Source organism: Spea bombifrons, chromosome 3 (assembly GCF_027358695.1).
Source record: "Spea bombifrons isolate aSpeBom1 chromosome 3, aSpeBom1.2.pri, whole genome shotgun sequence".
In the NCBI taxonomy this organism is placed as follows: domain Eukaryota; kingdom Metazoa; phylum Chordata; class Amphibia; order Anura; family Pelobatidae; genus Spea; species Spea bombifrons.
In genome coordinates, this window is record NC_071089.1 from 40,315,579 (window position 1) to 40,339,716 (window position 24,138).

General features: G+C 42.6%; 1 protein-coding gene across 2 annotated transcripts in view; it reads left to right on the plus strand.

The window, feature by feature from the left end:
- The window catches only part of AHI1 (Abelson helper integration site 1), a 263,073-nt gene that overhangs the window by 165,488 nt on the left and 73,447 nt on the right, over positions 1-24,138 (plus strand). For both annotated transcript variants that reach the window (XM_053460103.1, XM_053460102.1), the window contains one exon: positions 2,688-2,746. In XM_053460103.1, coding sequence (XP_053316078.1) covers positions 2,688-2,746 — 59 coding nt within the window. The remainder of the gene's footprint in view (positions 1-2,687; positions 2,747-24,138) is intronic.

Here is a 24,138-nt window from a genome sequence, read left to right on the forward strand (position 1 = left end):
ACATCAAGTGAGAAACCGCTAGTAACCAAAACACTATAGAAGGGGTGTCCAACCTGCGGCCCTCCAGCTGCTGCAGGACTACATCTTGCATAAGAGGCTGGCTGAGGAGTATGGGAGATGTAGTCCTGCAGCAGCTGGAGGGCCGCAGGTTGGACACCCCTGCACTATAAGATAGTGAAGAGAAAGTTGCTCTCACAGCGTGAGATTGACCAACTGCACAGTACAAAGAGTCCCACAGATGCAGAAGATCAACAAACTGTGTGGCTGACACCAGAAGCTAAAACTTCATTGTCACGGATCTGGCTAGTCCAACCGACTATCTCCGCTCACTTGTGCTCCCTTAGCCTGGGACAACACACTCTTTCCCCGGTTTCCCAGTCACTAGCTGAGACTCGGTGTAGGGTGTAAACCAAAACAAAGACGACTTTATTTTAGACACACAGGGCTGGATATATCCAGCAAAACACACATTAACATAAAACAAGATATTGGGATACAAACCGCCCCCTTTATCTGCCTCCCAGAGACAACAGGGGCAGTAAAGGGATTAACAGTACAATAGGGTTCCAACCTCCACTATCTATTACTGTCTGAAACCAGTTCCACGGTTTGGTCGGGGTAAATGTCTGTAGTGGTAGAAAGGGGGGGGGAGACTGATTTATACCACATTAAAGTAAAACAATGGCGGTCACTCCGTGGTTGCAGATCCTGGCTGTCTGTCAGAAATAATCCCCTCAGCAAGTGATGGGATGAGATACTGCTGGGGGTAGCCACAGAGGTCTTTACAAAGTCAGGGCCCATAGTCCATAGGGAGGAGGCTGGCAGTCAGGCCTCTACAGGGGCCCCTGTGATGGAGGGTTCCATCACATTCATTATCTGCCATTACAGAACACAGAAGCTGAGATGAGGCATACGATCATGGATAAACTAGCTACAGTCAACCCTCGAGATTGATTCCCAAGGATCAGAGGAGAAGGACCATCACCTAGTATGCCAGAAGATGCCATCTCTACTGCCACTATAAGTTAGACAAATGAACTGGTATACCCTACAGCTGCTGTAATCCTGGAAATGTGTGACTACACACTCAGGAAGGAAAAAGGAACATACCCTTCGTGGAAAATGACATTGGAAGACAAGATCAAGGCAAGTTGGGGAGAAGTTAGCCAGCTGTTAGAACTGCAGAAGGGTGTGAAGGTTAAGAATAAGACTGACGTAATTGGAAAATACTCACAGCACTGGCTACCAGACTAAGGAGATAAACGCTCTGTTCTCCAAAGAACCATCCAAGGTGTACACTCAATTGCACTGCAACAACAGAGTAACAGCAAAACCTAAGCGTACTGGAAGGACATATTGACCCACCAAAGTATATGGCAGATCCTGAAGAGCCAGCTCAATGGGAAGAATAAGATCCATGCCATCAACACATACGCTCTGCCAGTTATTGGATACCCTGCCGGCATAGTGAGCTGGCTATGGAGGACACGGAGGCTGCTGACATGAAGACCCAGAAGTTACTCACAATGTACGCAGGTTTCCACCCTCCAACACCCAGAGACTGTACACCAGCCAAAAAGTAGGCGGATAGGGACTAGTAAGTGTTAAAGCCTGGATGAAGCCAAGAGCATCAAGGAGTACATCAGTAAGATGGCACCCAAAGATGAGGTGCTGAGAGAATGCCTGAACCAGCAACGTTCGCAAGGAAGATCAAGTAGAGGAAGCACTACGGCAAGACAAGACCCTGCATGGGATGTACCATCGATAAATAGCAGAGGTGGCTGACGTTGGGAAATCCTAACAGTGGCTGGACAGGGCTGGGCTCAAAGACAGCACTAATAATGGCAGCACTAGAGCAGACACTAAGCACCAGATCTATAGAGGCAGGCATTTACTGCACCAGACAGGACCCAAGGTGCAGGCTATGTGAAGAGGCTTCTGAGACAGCCCTACACATAGTGCCAGGGGTTTAAGATGCTTGTAGAAACAGCATACACTGAACGGCACAACCAAGTAGTTGGCATTCTGTACAGGAATATCTGCACAGAGTATGGGCTAAAGCCACCTATGTCCAAAATGGGAGATTCCACAGAAGGTTCTGGAGAATAGGGGGGCTAAGATCCTGCGGGACTTCCAGATCAAGACAGACAAGCAGGTACTGGCCAATCTACCCGACATTGTGGTGGAAGACAAGGACCAGAAGACGGTGATGATAGATGTAGCGGTGCCAATTGAGAGCAACACTAGGAAGAAGGTATGAAAAGCTGGAGAAGTGCCAGGAGAGTGAATGCTAAAGTGGTGCTAGCGGTCATGGGAGCACTCAGGGCTTTGACTACACTTTGTCTAGAAGAGTGCAGTGCTAGGAACAGCTAAGATACTGCTCAGAACCCTCAAACTCCCAGGCCTCTGGTAGAGGACCAGAGGTTGAGGAAGACACATGTCCCCCCAATAGAATTTGTTTTTATATGTATTTAGGGACCACTTGTGTTTGTGCTTCTTCAAGGCTCCTCTTGGTAATTTTTGCCTGAAATTACTCCTCCGTGTTGCTCCTATATGCATGAAAGCTGCAAATATTATGCTAAAACATTTCAAAGTAGGTCATCGTTAAACATATCCAGAGGCAGTCTAATGTTTTTGAAGTGCAAATGGGAACATGAAAAAAAGTAAATGACCTGTGTTTTTCACAGGTGGTTTTAGCCCAGTTGGACAAACTTTTCATCAGACCGCATCAATCAGACCCCAAATGGTAAGATATATTATTTTTTTTGTTGTGTATCATCATTGTTCTTTCCGACCTGCAGAGCATACCATCTGCTTTTAAGAAATATTTTCAAGAAAGAGCGGTAACACTTTTTTAAATTTTAGTTTTTTCAATATTCTTTATTAAATATTATTCCATTTTCTTTTTTTCTCCTCTGACACAAAGTACATAAGAAAAAATAAAATAAAATAAAAAAACGCAAAGGAAACACACATAGAAAACAAAACAACCCCCCCATAAATAAACACATATTTGTATAATATAATATCTAATTAGTAATTGTATACTTTATGTGAAACTAGGGAGGCATGTGGGACTAATTGAGAGAGTAGGAGTTAAGTCACAATCATAAGGGGGCGTGGCCAACTGCCTACCAAGATGGACGCGTGAACCTAGAGCTCCCTCGACCCTCTACATATTTTGTTCACAGTACTGGTGAAAACGCACCATGGGCAAATCAAATGAGGTGGCTGCCACTCCGCGAACACAGGAGGCAAAGGAGAAGATGCTTCATACCTCGGTCAGAGCGTTCTTCCAGGGCACAGCGGACTAGGACTCCCGCAACTCGCTTGCCATGAAGGCCGCGTCCCCACCTGCTAGTCCAAGCAGCGCTATCTCGGAAGACACGTGCTCGGGGCCTTACTTGGACCTCTCCTACCGCTCGCACGTTGACTGGCAGGACATCCTGAAAACAATTACCTACAAAATAGGACATATCCGAAATTATTGAAGCAGCGACACGAAACATTAGCTCTGACCTCTCGGAAATCAAATCGGACGTTTGTCAGATAGGCGACCATGTGGAGATGCTTGAGAACGCCAACTCAGAGATCTGCAAGACGGTGGATTTACTGAACTCCCACTTGGCCGACCAGAAGAACACAATAGTGCAACTATCCAGGCGCTTAGAGGACCTCGATAATAGAGGTCGAAGGAATAACCTCAGGGTACGTGGTGTCCCTGAAACAGTAGACCATGCCGACATCCCTGCGGGTCTGCGGGAGATTTTTAACACTATTCTTCATTGCACGTTAGAATCTCTAATCAAATTTGACAGAGCTCATCGGGCCCTCCGATCTCGACATCCTAACGACCAACCTCTGAGGGATATCATCTGCAGAATACATGATAACCCGACGAAGGATTCCATCTTACGAGGTTGTAGATCCGGGGATGCTGTTATCTGGCAAAAGCACACGGTGCTTATATTTCCAGATTTATCTCCATCTACCTTGAACATGCGACGTCTCCTGAAGCCTTTGACGACTGGCCTGAGGTCGGCGAACATCCCATATCAATGGGCTTTCCCGTTCGCGCTGATTGCACGTACAAACACCGACACCTATGTGATCTGCCAAGCCTCGGATATACCCAAATTCTTAGAACAACTCGGGCTACCACCGATCACTATCCCGGACTGGGAACTAATATACGCTGCTCCTGACCGTCTGTACGATCAGACCTCATCATGGTCACCTAAACAACAACTACGTAAACACCAGAAATTACCTGGACCCTCTTCCTCCTAAGCATTTTGGAGTTGAAGCCCGCCACCTGTTCCAGCATATACAAAAATATATATATATATATATATATATATATTTTTTTGTATGCGACCGTCCACCGTCTCATGGTTCTTTAGCACCGCTGCGGGACGCTGCATTCTCCATCGGAATACGGGACTCCTCGGGATTACCCTCGGACGATGCAGCCTTCCGGACTGCTACGCCGACCCGATCCTGCTACGGACGTCTGATCTCCTAGCCGAAGAGACCTGCTTCTCCAACCTGCCCAACCTCTCGTGCTGAACTTCGCCCGGTCAGTGGTCTGGGCTAGGGACCTACTTTCAGGTCTAATGGCTAATGCATCGGGAATTGAGCCATCAGACCTGAAAGTAGGTCCCTAGCCCAGACCACTGACCAGGAACAGTCAGGGTCAGCCGGCTCTTGTGAAGGTAGGCTCAACTGTGTAGTATTACTGTCGCATCTTGACAGTAATTTTTTTTCTCATTCTGTTTTTCGTTTCTCGTTATCACATGATGTTTTATGTTGTGTTCACTTACACACTGTTGTGGTGCTTTGGTGTGCTGCTGACGGCCTTAATGCTTCCTCTACCTCCCGTGTCTTATGGCGTTAGAACTCCTTAAATTCACATCCCTGAATGTTAGGGGACTAAATAAACACCAACAACGTTCCAAACTGCTATATGTCCTTCTATCACTGAAAACACATATTGCTTTCCTCCAGGAAACTCACTTTTCTGCCACAAGAGAATTCAGACTAACTAAGAGATATTTCCACACCGCATTTCTCGCAAGCTCTCGTGATTCTAAAACCAGAGTGGCGATTCTAATACATAAGTCAGTTCCTTTCCAACTCCTGGACATCTGGAGAGATAAGGAGGGCAGGGGTATGTTTATCAAGGGATATATAGGTCAACAGAAGGTTACCCTGGCCAACGCGTATGCTCCTAATAGGAACCAAGTCCCTTTCCTACAAACCCTCTTATCCCGCCTAGCGGACTACCAGGAAGGCCTTACCGTCTTTGGGTGAGACCTAAATATGGTCTTAGACCCCCGTAAAGACTGCTCTACTGGAAGATCCCACATCCCCTTCACACAGATCAAAAAAGTGAAACGTCGTTTACATGTTTCCCAACTAATTGACTATTGGAGGGCTCTCCATCCTTCGGGTCGAGATTATACGTTTTATTCGACACCTGATAATCGTTGCACTCAAATTGACGTTTTATTTATTTCACATTATCACCTGCCCCTATTACATTCCTCTACCATTGGTATCTAAATAATTGTCAGGAACCACTTTTTTGCTGCCTGAACCATGGCTTTTTCATACCTGTGGTATATAAATCTGCTACCACTAGTGGCCACCATCCGCCCTCTGGAGCACTCAGAACTCAATTACTGGGATCAGGTGTGCCTTGTTACCTGGGTTGAGCCCTAGTCAATACATCCAGCTGGGGCTTGTTACCTGGATTATCCTGCCTTTATGAACCTGCCCTTCAGTCAGGGTCTTTGTATTGAAGTCTGTGGACCTTTCTGCTGTGGCTCTGCATCTGTACCGGTCCTGGTTATCTGCTTTGTGTCCTGATCAAGTGGATTACCTGCTTTGTGTCCTGTCCAAGCCGGCTGTGTGCCTTTCGTGCCCTTCCAAGCGGGCTGTGTGCCTTTCGTGCCCTTCCAAGCGGGCTGTGTGCCTTTCGTTCCTTTCCAAGCGGGCTGTGTGCCTTTCGTTCCTTTCCAAGCGGGCTGTGTGCCTTTCGTGCCCTTCCAAGCGGGCTGTGTGCCTTTCGTGCCCTTCCAAGCGGGCTGTGTGCCTTTCGTTCCTTTCCAAGCGGGCTGTGTGCCTTTGGTTCCTTTCCAAGCGGGCTGTGTGTCTTTGGTTCCTTTCCAAGCGGGCTGTGTGCCTTTCGTTCCTTTCCAAGCGGGCTGTGTGCCTTTCGTGCCCTTCCAAGCAGGCTGTGTGCCTTTCGTGCCCTTCCAAGCGGGCTGTGTGCCTTTCGTTCCTTTCCAAGCGGGCTGTGTGCCTTGTGTGCCTTTCGTTCCTTTCCAAGCGGGCTGTGTGCCTTTGGTTCCTTTCCAAGCGGGCTGTGTGCCTTTCGTTCCTTTCCAAGCGGGCTGTGTACCTTTCGTGCCCTTCCAAGTGGGCTGTGTGCCTTTTGTTCCACAATTAGTCACGTTTTTCAACGACCTTGCCACCAGTCGCCCCATGGACTCCCAATCGAACCTTGCACACATAACAGTCATCCCTAAACCCTAAACTCGCCCAATATCCCTGCTTAATGTGGATCTTAAGATCCTAGCGAAAATACTGGCCACCAGGCTACAGCCCTTTCTCCCGACCTTGATCCACCTGGACCAAGTGGGCTTTGTTACAGGTCGGGAGAAAACACCATGAGGGTCATTAACCTTTTGTCCATGGCAAAGCACTCTGATGCCCCCTTCGCTTTAGTGTCAATGGACGCAGAAAAAGCCTTAGACAGGGTGGCCTGGCCCTAACTGTTTTGGGTGTTACGTGGAGTTGGCCTGGGCCCTACCTTCCTAAACCTAGTTGGCACTTTATACACTGCCCCGTCGGCCCGGATTAGAGTTAATGGCTCTCTCTCAGAACAATTCATCCTATCCAATGGCACCCGTCAGGGCTGCCCATTATCTCCCTTTTCATTCTAGCACTGGAGCCTTTAACTAACGCTCTACGTGACAATGATGAGATTCTTGGGATGAAGGTACACGAGGTACACGAGTGGGTCCATAAACTTTCGGTATATGCAGACTATATGTTATTCATGATCCAAGAGCCACTAACTTCCCTCTCCCGCATAGTCTCGGAATTGAATCACTTCCGTATCTTCTCAAACTACAAAATTAACATTCAGAAGTCCGAAATCTTTAGTTTTAATATTCCTCCCGCCATAGAACAAAAAATCAAAGCTACGTTCCCTTTTCGATGGTGCGCGACTTCCTTACATTACCTGGGGTTACAACTCCCATCGGACATCTCCCAATTAGCCTCATTAAACTACTGGCCCCTTCTCTCTTCGATCACAACTGACCTACACAGATGGGCATATACACACATATCATGGTTCGGTAGAATGGGTGTAGTTAAAATGAATATCCTTCCTAATCTCCTATATTTAATACAATCTTTGCCCATCTACTTGCCAAAATCCTTCTTCAAAGCGTGTCACAAAGCTTTCCGTAATTACATATGGGGAGGTAAACAGGCTAAAGAAAAGAGTGATATTCAATTCAGCGCTTAAAATAAAAATGCCAGATATCTGGTGTAATGACACAACTTAAACAAGTATAATACCTTGGTGCTGCAGAACCAACACACTGACCACAAGTGTGTAAAAGATAATACACAAAACAAAGAAATAAAGTGCTGCGCAAAATTTACAAACGACACCACAATATGTGCGGAAATTAAATTAAATAATACTTAAATTCATTAAAGTGGATTCTTCAATAGGTTCCTTTGTTGGGAAGCCCATAGAGCCCCTTCTGGGGAATGGAGTTTCTTCTTTGTACCGGTGTACCAGAAAAGACCGGAGGAGAAAGAGTTAAAAAAAAATAAATAAATAAATAAAGTAGTAGCTTTAATATAAATAAAAAAGTAATATCTTACATATAAGAATACTTTAACGCTCCCGTGGAAAGGACCGGAATAATGCTGTGTTGTAGCAGTAACAGCTTGGTTCTCACAGGATTCCTCTGTGTCCACTTCCTCAATGGGCGTATTCAGCACAACGCGTTTCACCAATCGGCTTCCTCAGGTGCATAGTCTCTCCACCTCCAGTCTTCCCGTTTATAGAGCCATTAACCTATTCTTTACCGATCTCTTGATTGAGTCCATTAACCCCTTCTTTACAAAATCACTCAATTACCATAAAAATATAATTAATAGATAAAACACATAAAAAATACCAGTGTTCTAAATGAGGTCATCACATATGAAATAGCCACAAATATATCATACAGGTCTTTTGACGCAAATAATTACATATCTTCATAAAGTGATGCATAACGTGCAAAAGGTTAATAATTATAGCAGAGTACTGGTGTTGCAATGGTTAATTTAAAGTGCAAACTACTTCAAAGCCTGCCTGTTTATACACATAACCTGCATACACATAGCAGCATAAAACTTTACTACTCGTTTTATCACAATAAAATACTGAGTCACGAATAAACACATGTAACTAATACAGCATTGGTGACTAACTCAAAAATACTGCGCAATTGAATATATCAAAGAATGTGTAAATATTCTGGGATAGAATTCCTGCAGAAAAAGGAAAGAATGGAGAAAGCAGTATCAGAGCTCAAAAAATCCTAAAAAATTAAACAAGTCAAAGTCTTGGTTAAGTCCAAATGGATGTAATGTTTTTAGTTGGTAGACCCACCGCATCTCCTCCTGACCTATCCTTCTGATAAAATCACCCCCCCCCCTCCAGTTTCTAGTGACGGCATAGATTCACATGAAACTCAGGTCTCTATGATTACATTGATGGTAGCTGCCAAAGTGAGCAGACACACTGTGTTTACCACATCCCTTTCTAATATTTCGCATGTGCTCACCAATTCGGACATGTAATGGTCTAATGGTGCGGCCTACATACTGTAGTCCACACTTACAACTCAATATATAAATAACATTTCTCGTATGGCAGGTGATAATTGTTTTTATAGGGAATTCTTTATTGGTTTTAAAGGATTTGACCAGCAATTCTGGTTTGTTATATTGTAAGCTGGTGCTCGTGCATGCTAAGCATGTACCACACCTATAGAAACCTTTTCCCCAATTTAAGAAGTGTTTTGGTGTTTTAATGTTGGTGCCTACACTACATAGACTGCTATTGGTGTTTTTAGGTCCCCTAAATACTATCCGTGGATCACGTGACAAAATTTTAGATAACTCTTTGTCTTCAAACAGTAAATGCCAATGTTTGGAAACAATTCTTTTTACATGGCGATGACTTTTATTAAAATCTAGAATTAGTGCAGTCTCTGACCCTAAACCAATATCTGGTTTGGTTATGGTATCCAGTAGAGCCGCCTGTTCTATTGGGTCTACCTCCCTGGTGGCTTTTTCAATTACTTCATGGGGGTAACCTTTTTTAGAAAGATCTTGCATAATCCTTTTGGACTGTTGTTTATACATTACTTCATCACTGCAATTTCTTTTAATTCTGGTGAGTTGACTTTTTGGAATTCCTGATAGCCAGGGGGTGTAGTGTCCACTACTGAAAAGTACATGCTCACATCAACCTTTTTAAAGTGTGTCATTGTTTTTAAAGTGGCATCTTCTATATAAATATGAAGATCCAAAAAGTCTATTTCCAAGGGACTGTATTGCGTAGTTATATTTATGCCCCATGTATTCCTATTCAAATAAGCTAAAAATTCAATCAGGTCAGTTTCAAGGCCATCCCATATAAAAAACATATCGTCTATAAAACGTTTGTAGGACACCAAGCTCTGCTCCCAGCCGTGCGAAGAAAAAACATGCATGTCCTCCCAATGGGACATGAAGAGATTTGCATAGCTGGGAGCAAAGCGGGTGCCCATAGCCGTGCCCCGGCATTGCAAATAAAAAGTGTCCTCATATTTAAAATAATTATTCTGTAAAAGCCATGTAATGGCATTAAGAATAAACTTTCTGTGCCTCTGGGAATGTGGTATCCTTATCAAGGAAGTACTTGACTGCTGTAGTGCCCCTTTCGTGGGATATGTTTATATACAAGGATGACACGTCACACGTGACCAAAATATAAGAATCCTTCCAATGTATCTTTTTCAATAACCTTAATATGTCAGGAGTGTCTTTTAAATAGGCAGGGTTTTTTTTAACCAGGGGTTGTAGGCAAATGTCCACATATTGTGACAGATTGGCTGATATAGAGCCAATGCCAGAGACTATTGGACGCCCCGGGGGGTGCGTTAGGTCCTTGTAAATTTTATGCAATACGATTGTAAGACAAGGTTTTTTCCAGAGCAAATGATCTTCCTAGAAATGATCTTCCTGTGTATGTCAATATAAGTGTTAAATGCATTGAGATTACATGTGGGGGCAAACTTTAATTCCCTATTTAATAATTTAATTTCATCTTTGTAGTTTCAAAGTGTACTGAGATAAATTAAAAATCCCTACCGGTTCAACGGCCTTGTTTCGCCTCCTATTCTGGACCCTGCCTATCAGGAATTCCAAAAAGTCAACTCACCAGAATTAAAAGAAATCGCAGTGATGAAGTAATGTATAAACAGCAGTCCAAAAAGATTATGCAAGATCTTTCTAAAAAAGGTTACCCCCATGAAGTAATTAAAAAAGCCGCCAGGGAGGTAGACCCAATAGAACAGGCGGCTCTACTGGATACCACAACCAAACCAGATATTGGTTTAGGGTCAGAGACTACACTGATTCTAGATTTTAATAAAAGTCATCGCCATGTAAAAAGAATTGTTTCCAAACATTGGCATTTACTGTTTGAAGACAAAGAGTTATCTAAAATTTTGTCACGAGATCCACGGATAGTATTTAGGGGAGCTAAAAACATCAATAGCAGTCTATGTAGTGTAGGCACCAACATTAAAACACCAAAACACTTCTTAAATTGGGGAAAAGGTTTCTATAGGTGTGGTACATGCTTAGCATGCACTAGCACCAGCTTACAATATAACAAACCAGAATTGCTGGTCAAATCCTTTAGAACCAATAAAGAATTCCCTATAAAAACAATTATCACCTGCCATACGAGAAATGTTATTTATATATTGAGTTGTAAGTGTGGACTGCAGTATGTAGGCCGCACCATTAGACCAATACATGTCCGAATTGGTGAACACGTGCGAAATATTAGAAAGGGATGTGGTAAACACAGTGTGTCTGCTCACTTTGGCAGCTACCATCAATGTAATCCTAGAGACCTGAGTTTCATGAGAATCTATGCCGTCACTAGAAGCTGGAGGGGGGGGGTGATTTTATCAGAAGGATAGGTCAGGAGGAGATGCGGTGGGTCTACCAACTAAAAGCATTACATCCATTTGGACTCAACCAAGACTTTGACTTGTTTAATTTTTTATGATTTTTTGAGCTCTGATACTGCCTTCTCCATTCTTTCCTTTTTCTGCAGGAATTCTATCTCAGAATATTTACACATTCTTTGATATATTCAATTGCGCAGTATTTTTGAGTTAGTCACCAATGCTGTATTAGTTAGATGTGTTTATTCGTGACTCAGTATTTTATTGTGATAAAACGAGTAGTAAAGTTTTATGCTGCTATGTGTATGCAGGTTATGTGTATAAACGGGCAGACTTTGAAGCAGTTTGCACTTTAAATTAACCATTGCAACACCAGTTCTCTGCTATAATTATTAACCTTTTCCACGTTATGCAGCACTTTATGAACATATGTAATTATTTGCGTCAAAAGACCTGTATGATATATCTGTGGCTATTTCATATGTGATGACCTCATGTAGAGCACTGGTATTTTTTACGTGTTTTATCTATTAATTATATTTTTATGGTAATTGAATGATTTTGTAAAGAAGGGGTTAATGGACTCAATTAATCAAGTGATCGGTAGAGAAATAATTACATATGTTAATGGCTCTATAAATGGGAAGACTGGAGGTGGAGAGACTATGCACCTGAGGAAGCCGATTGGTGAAACGCGTTGTGCTGAATACGCCCATTGAGGAAGTGGACACAGAGGAATCCTGTGAGAACCAAGCTGTTACTGCTACAACACAGCATTATTCCGGTCCTTTCCACGGGAGCGTTAAAGTATTCTTATATGTAAGATATTACTTTTTTATTTATATTAAAGCTACTACTTTTTTTTTAACTCTTTCTCCTCCGGTCTTTTCTGGTACACCGGTACAAAGAAGAAACTCCATTCCCCAGAAGGGGCTCTATGGGCTTCCCAACAGAGGAAACTATTGAAGAATCCACTATAATGAATTTAAGTATTATTTAATTTAATTTGCGCACATATTGTGGAGTCGTTTGTAAATTTTGCGCAGCACTTTATTTCTTTGTTTTGAGGTAAACAGGCTAGACTGGCCTTTACACACTTGACTCGACCGCAACAGTGGGGGGTATGGGACTCCCTGACATTGAACTATATTGGATCGCAACTCATTTACGGATGGTAGTGGAATGTTCCCGTTTCACGCCCAAACCATGGTTGTATATTGAAAACCATTTCTTCCCGCTACCTATCTCCAACGTCCCCTGGCTCCACGCACGACACCGACGTCCCTTAGTGCCCGGCCATCCCCTTATCGCCCCCACTCTGAAAGTGCTGCGGAGATCTATCAGAGGCCAGCCCATTGTACCCTTCCCCAGCCCGCTTCTACCCCTGACTGACAACCCCGACTTTGCACCGGGCATGGACCGCAACTCCCTACGCCCTCTAACTCCGGCTAACCAACAGACTCTAAGGACTTATCACTCAATGCCCCTGCCACGTTCCGTCTCCAATTTCTTTTCCATCAACTCAAACATTTTGTTACCCCCTTACTCTCAGACCCTAATATGAACAGGCCACTTTCCCCCCTGGAGAGGTTATGTATGGCCAACGACGAACCCAAACATCTTCTATCGCAACTTTATGCCTCCCTAATACTCACTACGAAACCGTATTATATGAGCCTATGGGAACAGGATTTGGGAGTTGGCCTGGAATCGGAGGATTGGGACAAGATTCTCCTACTGACACATAAAGGCTCACTCTCTAGTAAAATTCAGGAATCAGCCTTTAAACTGCTAGTCAGGTGGTACAAGGTGCCAGATGAACTATATCACTTTCTCCCGCAGGTGTCATCTCTCTGCTGGCGCTGCGGGTCTGCTCCGGGTACCTACATACACCTTTGGTGGTCCTGCCCCCCTTATCCAGGCATTTTGGGATAAGATGTTCATAATGTTGGGGACCTGGACTTCCAGCCCTGTCCTGCAGCATTCCTCCTACACCACAACAATATATCTTATGGGAGATATAAAGGTTCTCTTACCTTCCACATAATTAGCACCGCAAAGTCTGTAACCCCCGGTTCTAGAGTCAACCCAGAGCACCCCCTATTGGGGCATGGCTCAACAGAATGTCATTTGTATGTCAGATGGAAAGTCTGACTATGTCCTCGAAGGGTTGGGGCAGCAAAAACAATTTAAAGCGTCTCCCTTGGCAGGATTTTGTTGCCTCTCCCACCTGCATTGCTATTCTGGGTGTCAATATATAGAACATTTTCACACTATACTTCAGGTATCCCTTATCTCCTGACTTGCTCCCGCACTCATTTCTTCTCTCTAGCTGCTTCCTTTATTCTAATTGGGAGACCAATGACCATTTCACAGCACAACACGTCGACAGACACCAACTCCTATCATGCCTGATCAGCACGCCACGCACCAACTTTTGGTTTTTGGTTTGATGTTTGCTTTGTTTATTGTCTTACCCATCCTTTCTTGATTTCGATACTCAGTCGGGATTGTGATGTTACTGGTTTCCTGACGTGATTGGCTGTTATTACAGATACTTGTAATTTTTGTTATTGCGTCCTTAATGATGGTCTCTGCTGATCCTTTACCTGTCAGGCGTCTCATTCATATTGTATTGCTACATTGTTTTTTTTATATCATACCTCAGATGTGTCTGTACGATAATTTTTTGACTCACTTCCCAGTGTATCGCATTTTTATGTCATTTACCAATAAACGGAGAATATATATAAAAAAAAAAAAAAAAATAAGTCACAATCATAAGGTTAGAAGGTTCAGGGTCCCTGCAGAACTTGATTACATTCTGTCTTTATTTTCTTACACATATTTTTAACTTTCAGTGATGAGCCAATTATATCCAGCTTACCCCTTCTTCCATGGTTATTTGATATTTTATCTGTGTTTTGATTTTCCTGCACTTCCACCACATGCGAAGATAATTGCCTTGAGCCACTCTGCATCTCCAATATATGTTGGATTGATGCAGGTAAATATAAGATAACCTGTTAGGCGTTAAATACCAATTATTACATAGCTTAAAATGTTTTTCAGTTAGGGACAAGTCTCCTGTAATCTTAGTGATGTCATTGGAAGCCTTATTCCAGTTATCTGTCGATCTCAACTCCTAGCATTTTTTCCCATTGTTTTATGTTTTTGTGTTTTTTCCTTGATATTATCAGCTTGAAGGGCATCAAGGAATCTTGATGCACCTTTTTTAATTTAACCTTTTTCTAATATAAAGATAGCTTTTGTATTTGTCGATTCTCTGTTTAGAATACCATGAATTTTTAGGACATTTTTCACTCTTAAATATTTAAATATATTGTGGTCTGGTAAATTAAATTCAGTTTTTAATTGTGCAAAGGATTTAACTGTATTATTAGAGAGTAAATCTCTAATATATTTTATTCCTTTCATTTTACAGTCAGTAATAGATAAGTCATCGATACTCTGTTCTATTATGCTCACTTTGACATTTCCAATGATTTTATTCCATAAACCCAATCTTCTTTTTAAATTTAACCATGCTGGAATTAGCTGATTTAGAATCAAATTATAACTTTTTTTTTTTACTTTGTTTATTAGATTTTCCAGTATAAAAGTACAAACATGACATAAAAACATTGAAAACATTAACACTAAGACAAATTATTTTAGGAATTCGCAGTAGGGGAATTGAGAGCAGGATCGTCAAGTATCTAAATTACTTTTGATTTCTTAAATTAAATGATCAGGGTTATTGATGTATAGTATAAACTCTTTCGATATCTTCTCCCAGACCTCTCTGGTTTTTATAGATGAACCATTAATCCAACTTACTCCTTTTGCCCTCAGCTAAATTGCATCTCCAGCATAGTTTAGTTTGATCAGGATAAATATGTGATAATCTTATTGGAGTTAGATACCATTTGTTACAAAGTTTGTATTGAGTTTCTATGGGGGATAAGTCTCATGTGACCTTATTAACTTTATTTAGGGCTTTATTCAATTCCATTTGATCTATTTCTACTCCCAGCATTGTTTACCGTTTTTTTTATAATTTTAGATTTTTTTATCCTTATTCCAATCTCGGAAACAGTCTAGGAATTTGGATGCCCCTTTTTTTATTTTCCCATGGTTAAATATGTCTATAACCTTTGAATTGATATCGTTTGTCTCATAAATAGCATGATCTTTTAAAAATGTTTTGACTCTAAGATAAGTAAATATAGTATTATCAGAGAGATTTTATTCTTTTTTAAGTTGGAGAGAAGGTTTAACTGCATTCTTATAACATATATCCTTTATGACTTTAATTTCCTTTGTTTTCCATTGATATGTCTTCTATACTTTCTTCTAATATATTGATATCTACTGAGCCTATTATTTCATTCTTTAAACCCAATCCGACTTTTAATTTCAGCCATATTGGAATTATTTGTTTTAAAGTCATGCTCCCATATTCCAAATAAGCTTTAATTTTATCTTGTTTGCCACAGATGATAAAATTTAGATCCCCCAGATCACGGATGTCTGTCTCTATCTTGTACCACCCTTCTTGTTTAGAAGCATCTATATGCATTTTAAGAATATGTACCAAAATATATGCTTCATATGTGTATTTAATTTGTGGGACTCCTATCCCTCCTTGTGTTGTCTTATTTGCTAGTAGATCTATGTTTGTTCTAGTTTTGTTCCATTTCCATATGAAATTATTGAAGCTAGTTTGCACCATTTCCAGCCAACTAGTTGGAATTGCTAAAGGTATTAGTCGAAATAAATAGGTCCATTTTGGTAGTAGGTATGATTTTAAAGCGATTTTTCTACCCCACCATGAGAGGCCTTTCAGGTTCCATTCTTTTAAATTTTATTTGTATCTCTCAATAAATTCAAGACTTCTATAGTCTTATTAATCCTTTTTGGAATCTATATACCAAAATAACTGATCTCTTTTTTTTGGTTGTTAAGCTGATACGTTTTTAGGATTTTCTCCTTTATAGAGTTCTTGAATTGGACTATTGATTTTTGAATATTAAGTTTATAGTTTGAGACTTTACTGTATTCAGTTATTTCTTGGATGAATCCTTCTGTGGATGTTAATGGATCTGTTAGTGTCATTATGATGTCATCTGCATACAGTGAGATATTTCTTCATTGTTTACTGGGAAACCTCTAATTTTTGCATTGTTTTTTATATTAATTGCCAAAGGTTTTGTTGTTAAAATATGTGGAGATAGCGGGCAGCCTTGTATGGTGCCATTTTTCAACTGGAACCAGCTTGACCATAAGTCAATCGCTATTACTCTAGCAGAAGCGCTATTGTACAAGGCTCTTAAAGCTTTGGCTTTCCAACCTGTAATACCAATTGCCTCGATAACTTGGCTCGTGTATCCCCAATCGACCCTGTCAAATGCTTTCTCAGCATCTAGAGACAGGGTCAAGAGGGGAATCTTCTTTATAATAGCTACATCTAAAGTATCAATCAGTCATCTTGTATTATTTTCTATGCCTCTCTCGGGGACAAAACTAAACTGGTCCTGATGGATTATGGATGACAGAACCTTCTTTATTCTATCCGCTAAAATGGCTGATTACAGCTTAACATCTACATTGATTAATGATATGCGGCAATAGCTAGCTATAATAGTGGAAGACTTATCTTTTTTTAATATTGGTAGAATTGGTAGAACTCCATTCGATGCCGTTTCATTGAAAGTTATCATTACATATTTTGATATTATTGGTTTCATAGTTTTATTTAAAAAAAGCTCCCGAAATCCTCAGGGCCCGGTGTTTTGTATTTGAATAAGCGTTCTATTACTGTGTATATCTCGTCAATTGAAATTAGATCATTCAAAAGCTTTCTTTGATATTCCGCGATCTGGGGGATTTTTTTTTTTTTTTTTTGTATGTTCCGATATCATCTGGGGTTGCTATACTTGGTAAATTGTAAAGCTTTTGGTAGTATATCTTAAATCTTTCCGCAATAGCTTCTGGGATCAAATATTCCTTTTCTGAATCTATAGTTGTAGAGATTTAAAAATAAATAAATAAATAAACATATATATATTTATTTAACTTATTTGACATGATCTTATCAGATCTATTGTTTTTATGGTTGTATTTTAATTTAAGTTTTTCAATATTTTTGATTACTGCTTCTAATTCTTGTTGGTTAATATTATCCTGAATGGTCTTAATTTCTCTTGATCTTTCATTTGTTGGATCTACTTTGTTCTCTTTAGTTAGTCTGTATATATTAATATAGAGATCTGGAAGGGATGTATTTTTTTATGTTGAATATTTTACATTTTAATACGGTGGCATCTGATCACAGCCTTATAAGCGCACCAAATAGTCTGTGCTGAAATATCATTAGTCACATTTTCTTGAAAATAGTTCTTTGTTGCTTCTGCAATAAGTGTTCTATTTTCTTTTTTATATAGCAGACGGTCGTCTAAACGCCAGGTTGCACGAGGAACATGTTTAAATCAAAAAATGCAAGACCGTGGTCAGACCACACATTTTCTCTAATATCCATCTTGTTAATCAGTTTTTGTGTTGCCAGATAGCACAGGATCAGATCAATGCTTGAGTAAGAGCAGTGTACTTTGGAAAAGTGAGTGAATTCTCTTTCTCCCGGGTGTTGTAGTCTCCATATATCATATAAATAATTTTTTTTAAATTCAGAGTTCAGTGTTCTAGAGTATTTTTTAAGCCTATTATCTACCTTTTTGAATTAGGTGATTTCTTATCCAAGTCTGTGTCAATCACACAGTTAAAAGTATAAACCCTGTTTTTTTTATTCGGTGTATTGAGGCCCTGATCATTTATTCATAAGCATTTAATCATCTAGACAAAAATAGAAAAATAATCCCGCTCCTACTCTCTTCCCTACGGCGACTCCCTCGGTAACTAACTAGATGGCAAGAGCCAAAAATCGTGGCTTATGCATATCCACAATTAACGATCATGACTCTTCTGTTTTGAGTCATGACCCTACCAGTATTAATCTCCTTTGAAAAGAAAAAATAACTCGGTCCTGGGATCTAAGAAAAGCTAATATAAGCAAATCAATCCCGTGGCAGGGTTTTGGAGTCGACCAGCGAGGCTTAAACTCAACAACAACAAAAAAAAAGCAACCATAAGTAAATAACTTGTTTGTTCCAATCCTAGATACCTTAACATGGCTGTTAGTAACCTAATCCAGTGCTATATACAATTATGTGCAATCCTTATAACAGTTACATATTGCTAAATTGTCAAGTATCTAGTATACAAAGTACACTTCATAGCTATTCCAACTCACGATTCATTCCTGATTCAGGAGGTTATAACGTTAATACCAACGATGGCCTAAACATTACATGTATTTATGGTGAATACAAATCTCTAAGACAGAACAGCATGACATATTTATATTGATTCTAAACAATTTATCGTTATTAAAATCCATAAAACGTGGTGCAGCCATTCAATGTCTAAGCCGTTCTTATTATATATATATAAAAAAACAACCAAAGAAACCCAGCCCTAAGTAAATTGCATGTTTGTTCCAATCCTCAATACCTTAATGGTTCAAAAAAAAAAGGCATGGCAGTGCCGAGGAGCATTGAGAGCCAATGTAGCAGAAATATTGAGAAAAATAAAATATGGGGTGGTGGAGGAGGGGGGGAGGCAGGGGAAGGAAGGGAAAAAGAGAAGAGAAGAAGAAAGAGGGGAAACCCAGAAGAGAAAAGAGAACGACTAGGGAGGAGAAGAGACGGGGAAGACAAGGGGAAGTAGGCTGAGCACACTGGAAGCGGTCAGTCGATCTGGGAGTCCTACTCCTCAGGTGCGGAGTAGTTCTTTAAGGTCCGTAGAAGACAAAAAGGCAAGCCAGCATGACCAAACCACTGTATACCTAGCCATCCTATTGGAGGATAAGTGAAGCAGCTCCTCCATCTCCCTAGTCTCCCCCACGCGAGACACCCAAGCTCGCATTTTGAGAGGCACAATTTCATTGTACTGGAAATGTCTCATCAAAGAGATCCTACCTTCAGGGAGCATGCGTTCGCAAGGAATCGGGCCACCACGCTCCCAAATGGTTGACAGCTGGGAGTCAGGACTCAGCCCCTGAGACTCAAGATAACTGTGTTCCAGCCCCGACGGATTTGACCCACTTGGAGACCGAAGTGTGCCAGGGCAAAGTCCCAAAATGGTCGAGAGGGGTATAGGTGTTGAAGCCTGTTCCAGAGCAATCCAGAGCTTGGTTGATGGGTTAAACCGCCATTCCAGCATATACAATAGATGCGTCGCGTGGTAGTAGGCCACGAAGTCTGGTAGGGTGAGGCCCCCTTTGTCTTTTGGGTGAGTGAGAACAGCGTGACTGATTCTAGGGCTCCCTCCCCCATATAAATCTGATAACCATGGAGCTGAGTTCCGAGAAGAACCCCCTCAAAATGGCAATGGGGAGAGTCTGGAATAGGTACAATATCCTTGGGACATCTTTATCACATTTATTTTCCTGAGCCAGGAAACATGAGGAAAGCTCCAGCGCTGCAAGTCACTACGTATCTGGGGAATAATCCAGGGAAGTTCTCATTATACACCAAGGCTAAATTGCTAGGAATCCAGATCCCCAAGTATAGGAGAACGAGTCCCTAACCATCTGCGCCTCTCCTTTGGACAAAGTTACATTGAGGATCTCTGACTTATCAGCATTAATTTTGAAATTGGACAGGGGGCCAAATGTTCCTAATTCCTTACGTAGGTTTGGCAATGAGATCAAGGGCTGGGACAAAGTAAAGAGCAGGTCATCCGCGTATGCGGATACATTGAAGGACCGCCCTGAGCTAGTTAAGCCATGTATACAGGGGTTGTCGCTGATCAGGATTGCAGGAACGGCTCTAGGGAAAGGGCAAATAAAAGTGGAGACAAGGGGCACCCCTGTCGCGTACCGTAACAAATCTGGAAAGGGTCAGTCACGCGCATCCTCTCCGAAGGGTCAGAGTACAAAGCGGTTATCCAGTGGAGCCAGAAACAACCAAAACCATAGGCTCGGAGTGTTTGAAACATGAAATCCCAGGCCACCCGGTCGAACGCCTTTTCCGCGTCCATAGACAAAAGCAGGATCCTCTGGCCTGTCGATCTGGCCACATGAACCGTGTTCAGCGCCCTGAAAGTCCCATCTCGCACCTCCCTCACCAGGATGAAGCCCAATTGATCCGGGATCAATCAGGGATCCCAGCACCCGTTGAAGCCATGAAGCCAAGACCTTCGCAAAAAGCTTCAAGTCGGTGTTTAAAAGGGAGATGGGCTTGTAGCTCTGGCATAAGACGGGGTCTTTGCCTTCTTTAGACAGGACTGATATCGTCGCCATAAGGGAATTGGGGTGCAGACGAGCTCCCTCCCGTATCGCGTTGAGGAGTGATGTAAAAGGTGCTTGCAGATGTTCCTAGAAAACTTTGTAGTACCGAAGGGGAAACCCATCAGGACCCGGGGCCTTCCCTGACTCCATAGTTTTAATAGACGCCAGTATTTAATCTGCAGAGATTTCTCTCCAGGTCTCCCATCTGTTCCATCGACAGTTTACGATGCACCCAAGTGACCAAGTAGTCCGCTATCAGGGACTGTCTATGTTCACCCCCACCATCCCCAGGTAAATTGTACAGTGAGCGATAGTACTGGCAGAATGAATTGGCAATGTCCGTTGGGGAACTGGGGGTGACACCTCGTGATGTTTTAATTTTATTAATTTAAAGTGACTGTTGTTTGGCCCTAAGTGCTCTCGCAAGCATAAAAAAGGGCCCTAGAGCGCAGTTGTATCTTGTAATTAAGCAAGCTGCCCAGACGTCGACACATCGCTACCAATTCTATGTACGTTTGTTCGTTGCAGGACTGCTTATGAGTCTCCAGAGCAGCTATACGCTCCGAGAGGTCAACGAGCTCCCAAGTCCTCTCTCGTTTTAGGTGAGAGGCCTTGCAGATAAGTACCCCCCTGTTACCTTTCGCCGGCGGGTCTGTCCAGGGAGCTCCTCTGCTGCTGTCCTCGGTGCTATGGAAGTGCACACACGTGCACGCTGTCATGGCGGCCAGGAATCCTTACCCAGCAACTGCGTACGTCACACTAGGGGGCGGGTCCTCCCGCTTTTTATCTGATTGGCTGATTATTGCCTGCAGCTGTTTGGCACCAAATTTAAACCCACTGCTCACTCTAATCTGAGCCCTTGTGTGGTACATTCGTTATCACTGTCTCAGTGTGCTATATAGCTGATATTCTGGTTTTCTGACTCCTGCTTTGTTCCTGACTACTCTTTGATCGCCGCCTGGATTGACTTCGGATTGCTTTTTGAACTTTGCCTGTTTGCTGCCTGCCTTGACCTTGGACTGTGACCTGTTTTTGCTATTTGAACTGTTCCGCTGCTGTCCCACTATTCCTCCTACAACTACTTGTCTGGATAGCTCACCACTCTGCATACGGGACCCGTCTCTTGTCGGATTGTTACAGTACACAAGGGCCATTTAATGGATCCCGCAGAAATAGATCAGCTGTTTCGGTCACAGGAGGCAAGAATGCAAGGACTGGATCATCGTATGGATCAATTGGCGCAAGCCCTGCAGACTCTCCTCACACGCACTGATCCAGTGTCAGGTACCGCTGCACCTCCTGTTAACCCCCAAGTTACCACACCGCCCGCTGCGACTATACCGTTACGCCTGCCATCTCCACCCCGTTATGGAGGGGATCCCACCACCTGTAGAGGTTTCCTCAATCAATGTGCGATCCAGTTTGAGCTGATGCCTTCTATGTTCCCGTCTGACCGAGCCCGCGTCGGCTATATGATTTCACTCCTAACAGACCGAGCCCTAGCCTGGGCTTCACCTCTTTGGCAAAAAGAGTCGCCTTTAATCAATGACTACCGTGACTTTGTGGCTACCATGCAAAGAATCTTCGACATGCCGGGCCGTGAGGCTACAGCTTCTGCATCGCTCATGTCCCTCCAACAAGGCTCCCGTTCCTTATCGGACTATGCCATAGAATTCAGAACGATAGCAGCTGAACTTGGTTGGAACAACGAAGCCCTAGTGGCTGCATTCATGCATGGCCTATCTGATAAGTTAAAAGATGAATTAGCAGCCAGAGAAATGCCTGAGGACCTAGAGTATCTAATATTATTCATATCACGCATAGATCTCCGCCTCAGACAGCGACAATCACAAAAGGAGAAACAAAGGAAACCCCCTATACGGCTAGCTCCCCGATTCTCCAACTCCACACCCCAGAGCCTAGATCCGGAGGAACCTATGCAATTGGGTGCTACCTCCTTAACTGAGCAAGAAAAGTCTCACCGCCGTAGTGAAGGCCTCTGTTTGTACTGCGGAGGTAGGGGACATTTTGCTAGGTATTGCCCGAACAAGCCGGGAAACGCCCGCACCTAGGTAGGATCAGGGGACCTACTCTGGGTGTTCTTTGTATCTCCCCTGAGCACCAGATCAAACGCATGACTGTTCCTGCCTCGTTATGTTGGGAAAACACCAGGGTTAACGTAGAGGTACTCATCGATTCCGGTGCTGCCGGTAATTTCATCGATTCCAAGTTTGTCACCCGGTATGACATACCTCAGGTCAAGAAACATACACCATTAACATTGGAGGCAATTGATGGCAGACCTCTAAGCCCTTCCACAGTTACACATGAGACAGAGGCCGTTACCTTTCAAGTAGGAGCACTGCATCAAGAAGTCTTGAACTTCAACATAATCACATCTCCTTCCTGTCCTGTTGTGATCGGATTTCCTTGGCTCCAGAAACACAATCCGGTGATAGACTGGAGAACTGCTCAAATCGTGTCTTGGGGTGAGGACTGTAAAAATTGCTGTCTTTGTAAAATCACGCCCGTACACAGTGTCACTATGTCTCCTCTCTCCACCAGAATTCCGAAACCATATCAAGCATTTGCGGATGTGTTTAGTAAGAAGGAAGCGGATCGCCTTCCACCCCATCGTCCCTACGACTGCCCGATCGACTTATTACCTGGAACCACACCTCCTAGGGGCAGGGTGTACCCTCTTTCGAAACCAAAGAATGAGGCCATGGAAGCCTACATCAATGAGAATTTGGAGAAAGGCTTCATCAGAAGGTCCACCTCTCCGGCAGGAGCGGGATTCTTCTTTGTCAAAAAGAAAGAGGGGGATTTAAGACCATGTATTGATTACCGTGGTTTGAACCAGATAACAATAAAGAACAAGTATCCCATACCTCTGATTCCTGAATTATTTGACCGACTAAAGGGGGCTAAAATCTTCACAAAGCTCGATCTCAGAGGGGCCTATAACCTTGTACGGATTCGTGAAGGACATGAGTGGAAGACCGCCTTCAATACCAGGTCAGGTCACTATGCATACCTGGTCATGCCATTTGGGCTCTGCAATGCCCCAGCGGTCTTCCAAGACTTTATTAATGATTGCCTCAGAGACTACCTCTCCCAATTCGTCATAGTATATCTTGACGATATCCTGATATATTCACCTGATCTCCATACCCATCGCCGGCATACTACCCTCGTTCTTCAAAGATTAAGGGAGAATGGACTCTATGCTAAGCTTGAAAAATGTCTGTTTGAGGTTTCCAAAGTTGCATTTCTGGGCTACATCATCAGTCCGTCTGGTTTTGAAATGGATCCTACCAAATTGAACGCCATCCTTCACTGGCCTAAACCAGAAGGCTTAAAACCTCTTCAGCGATTCTTGGGTTTTGCAAATTATTAAAGGCGATTTATCCGGAATTTCTCACGGGTCGCAGCTCCTCTCACAGCCCTTACGAAGAAGGGAGCCGACGTACACAATTGGCCCAAAGAAGCATACCAAGCCTTTCAGAAACTCAAAAAGGC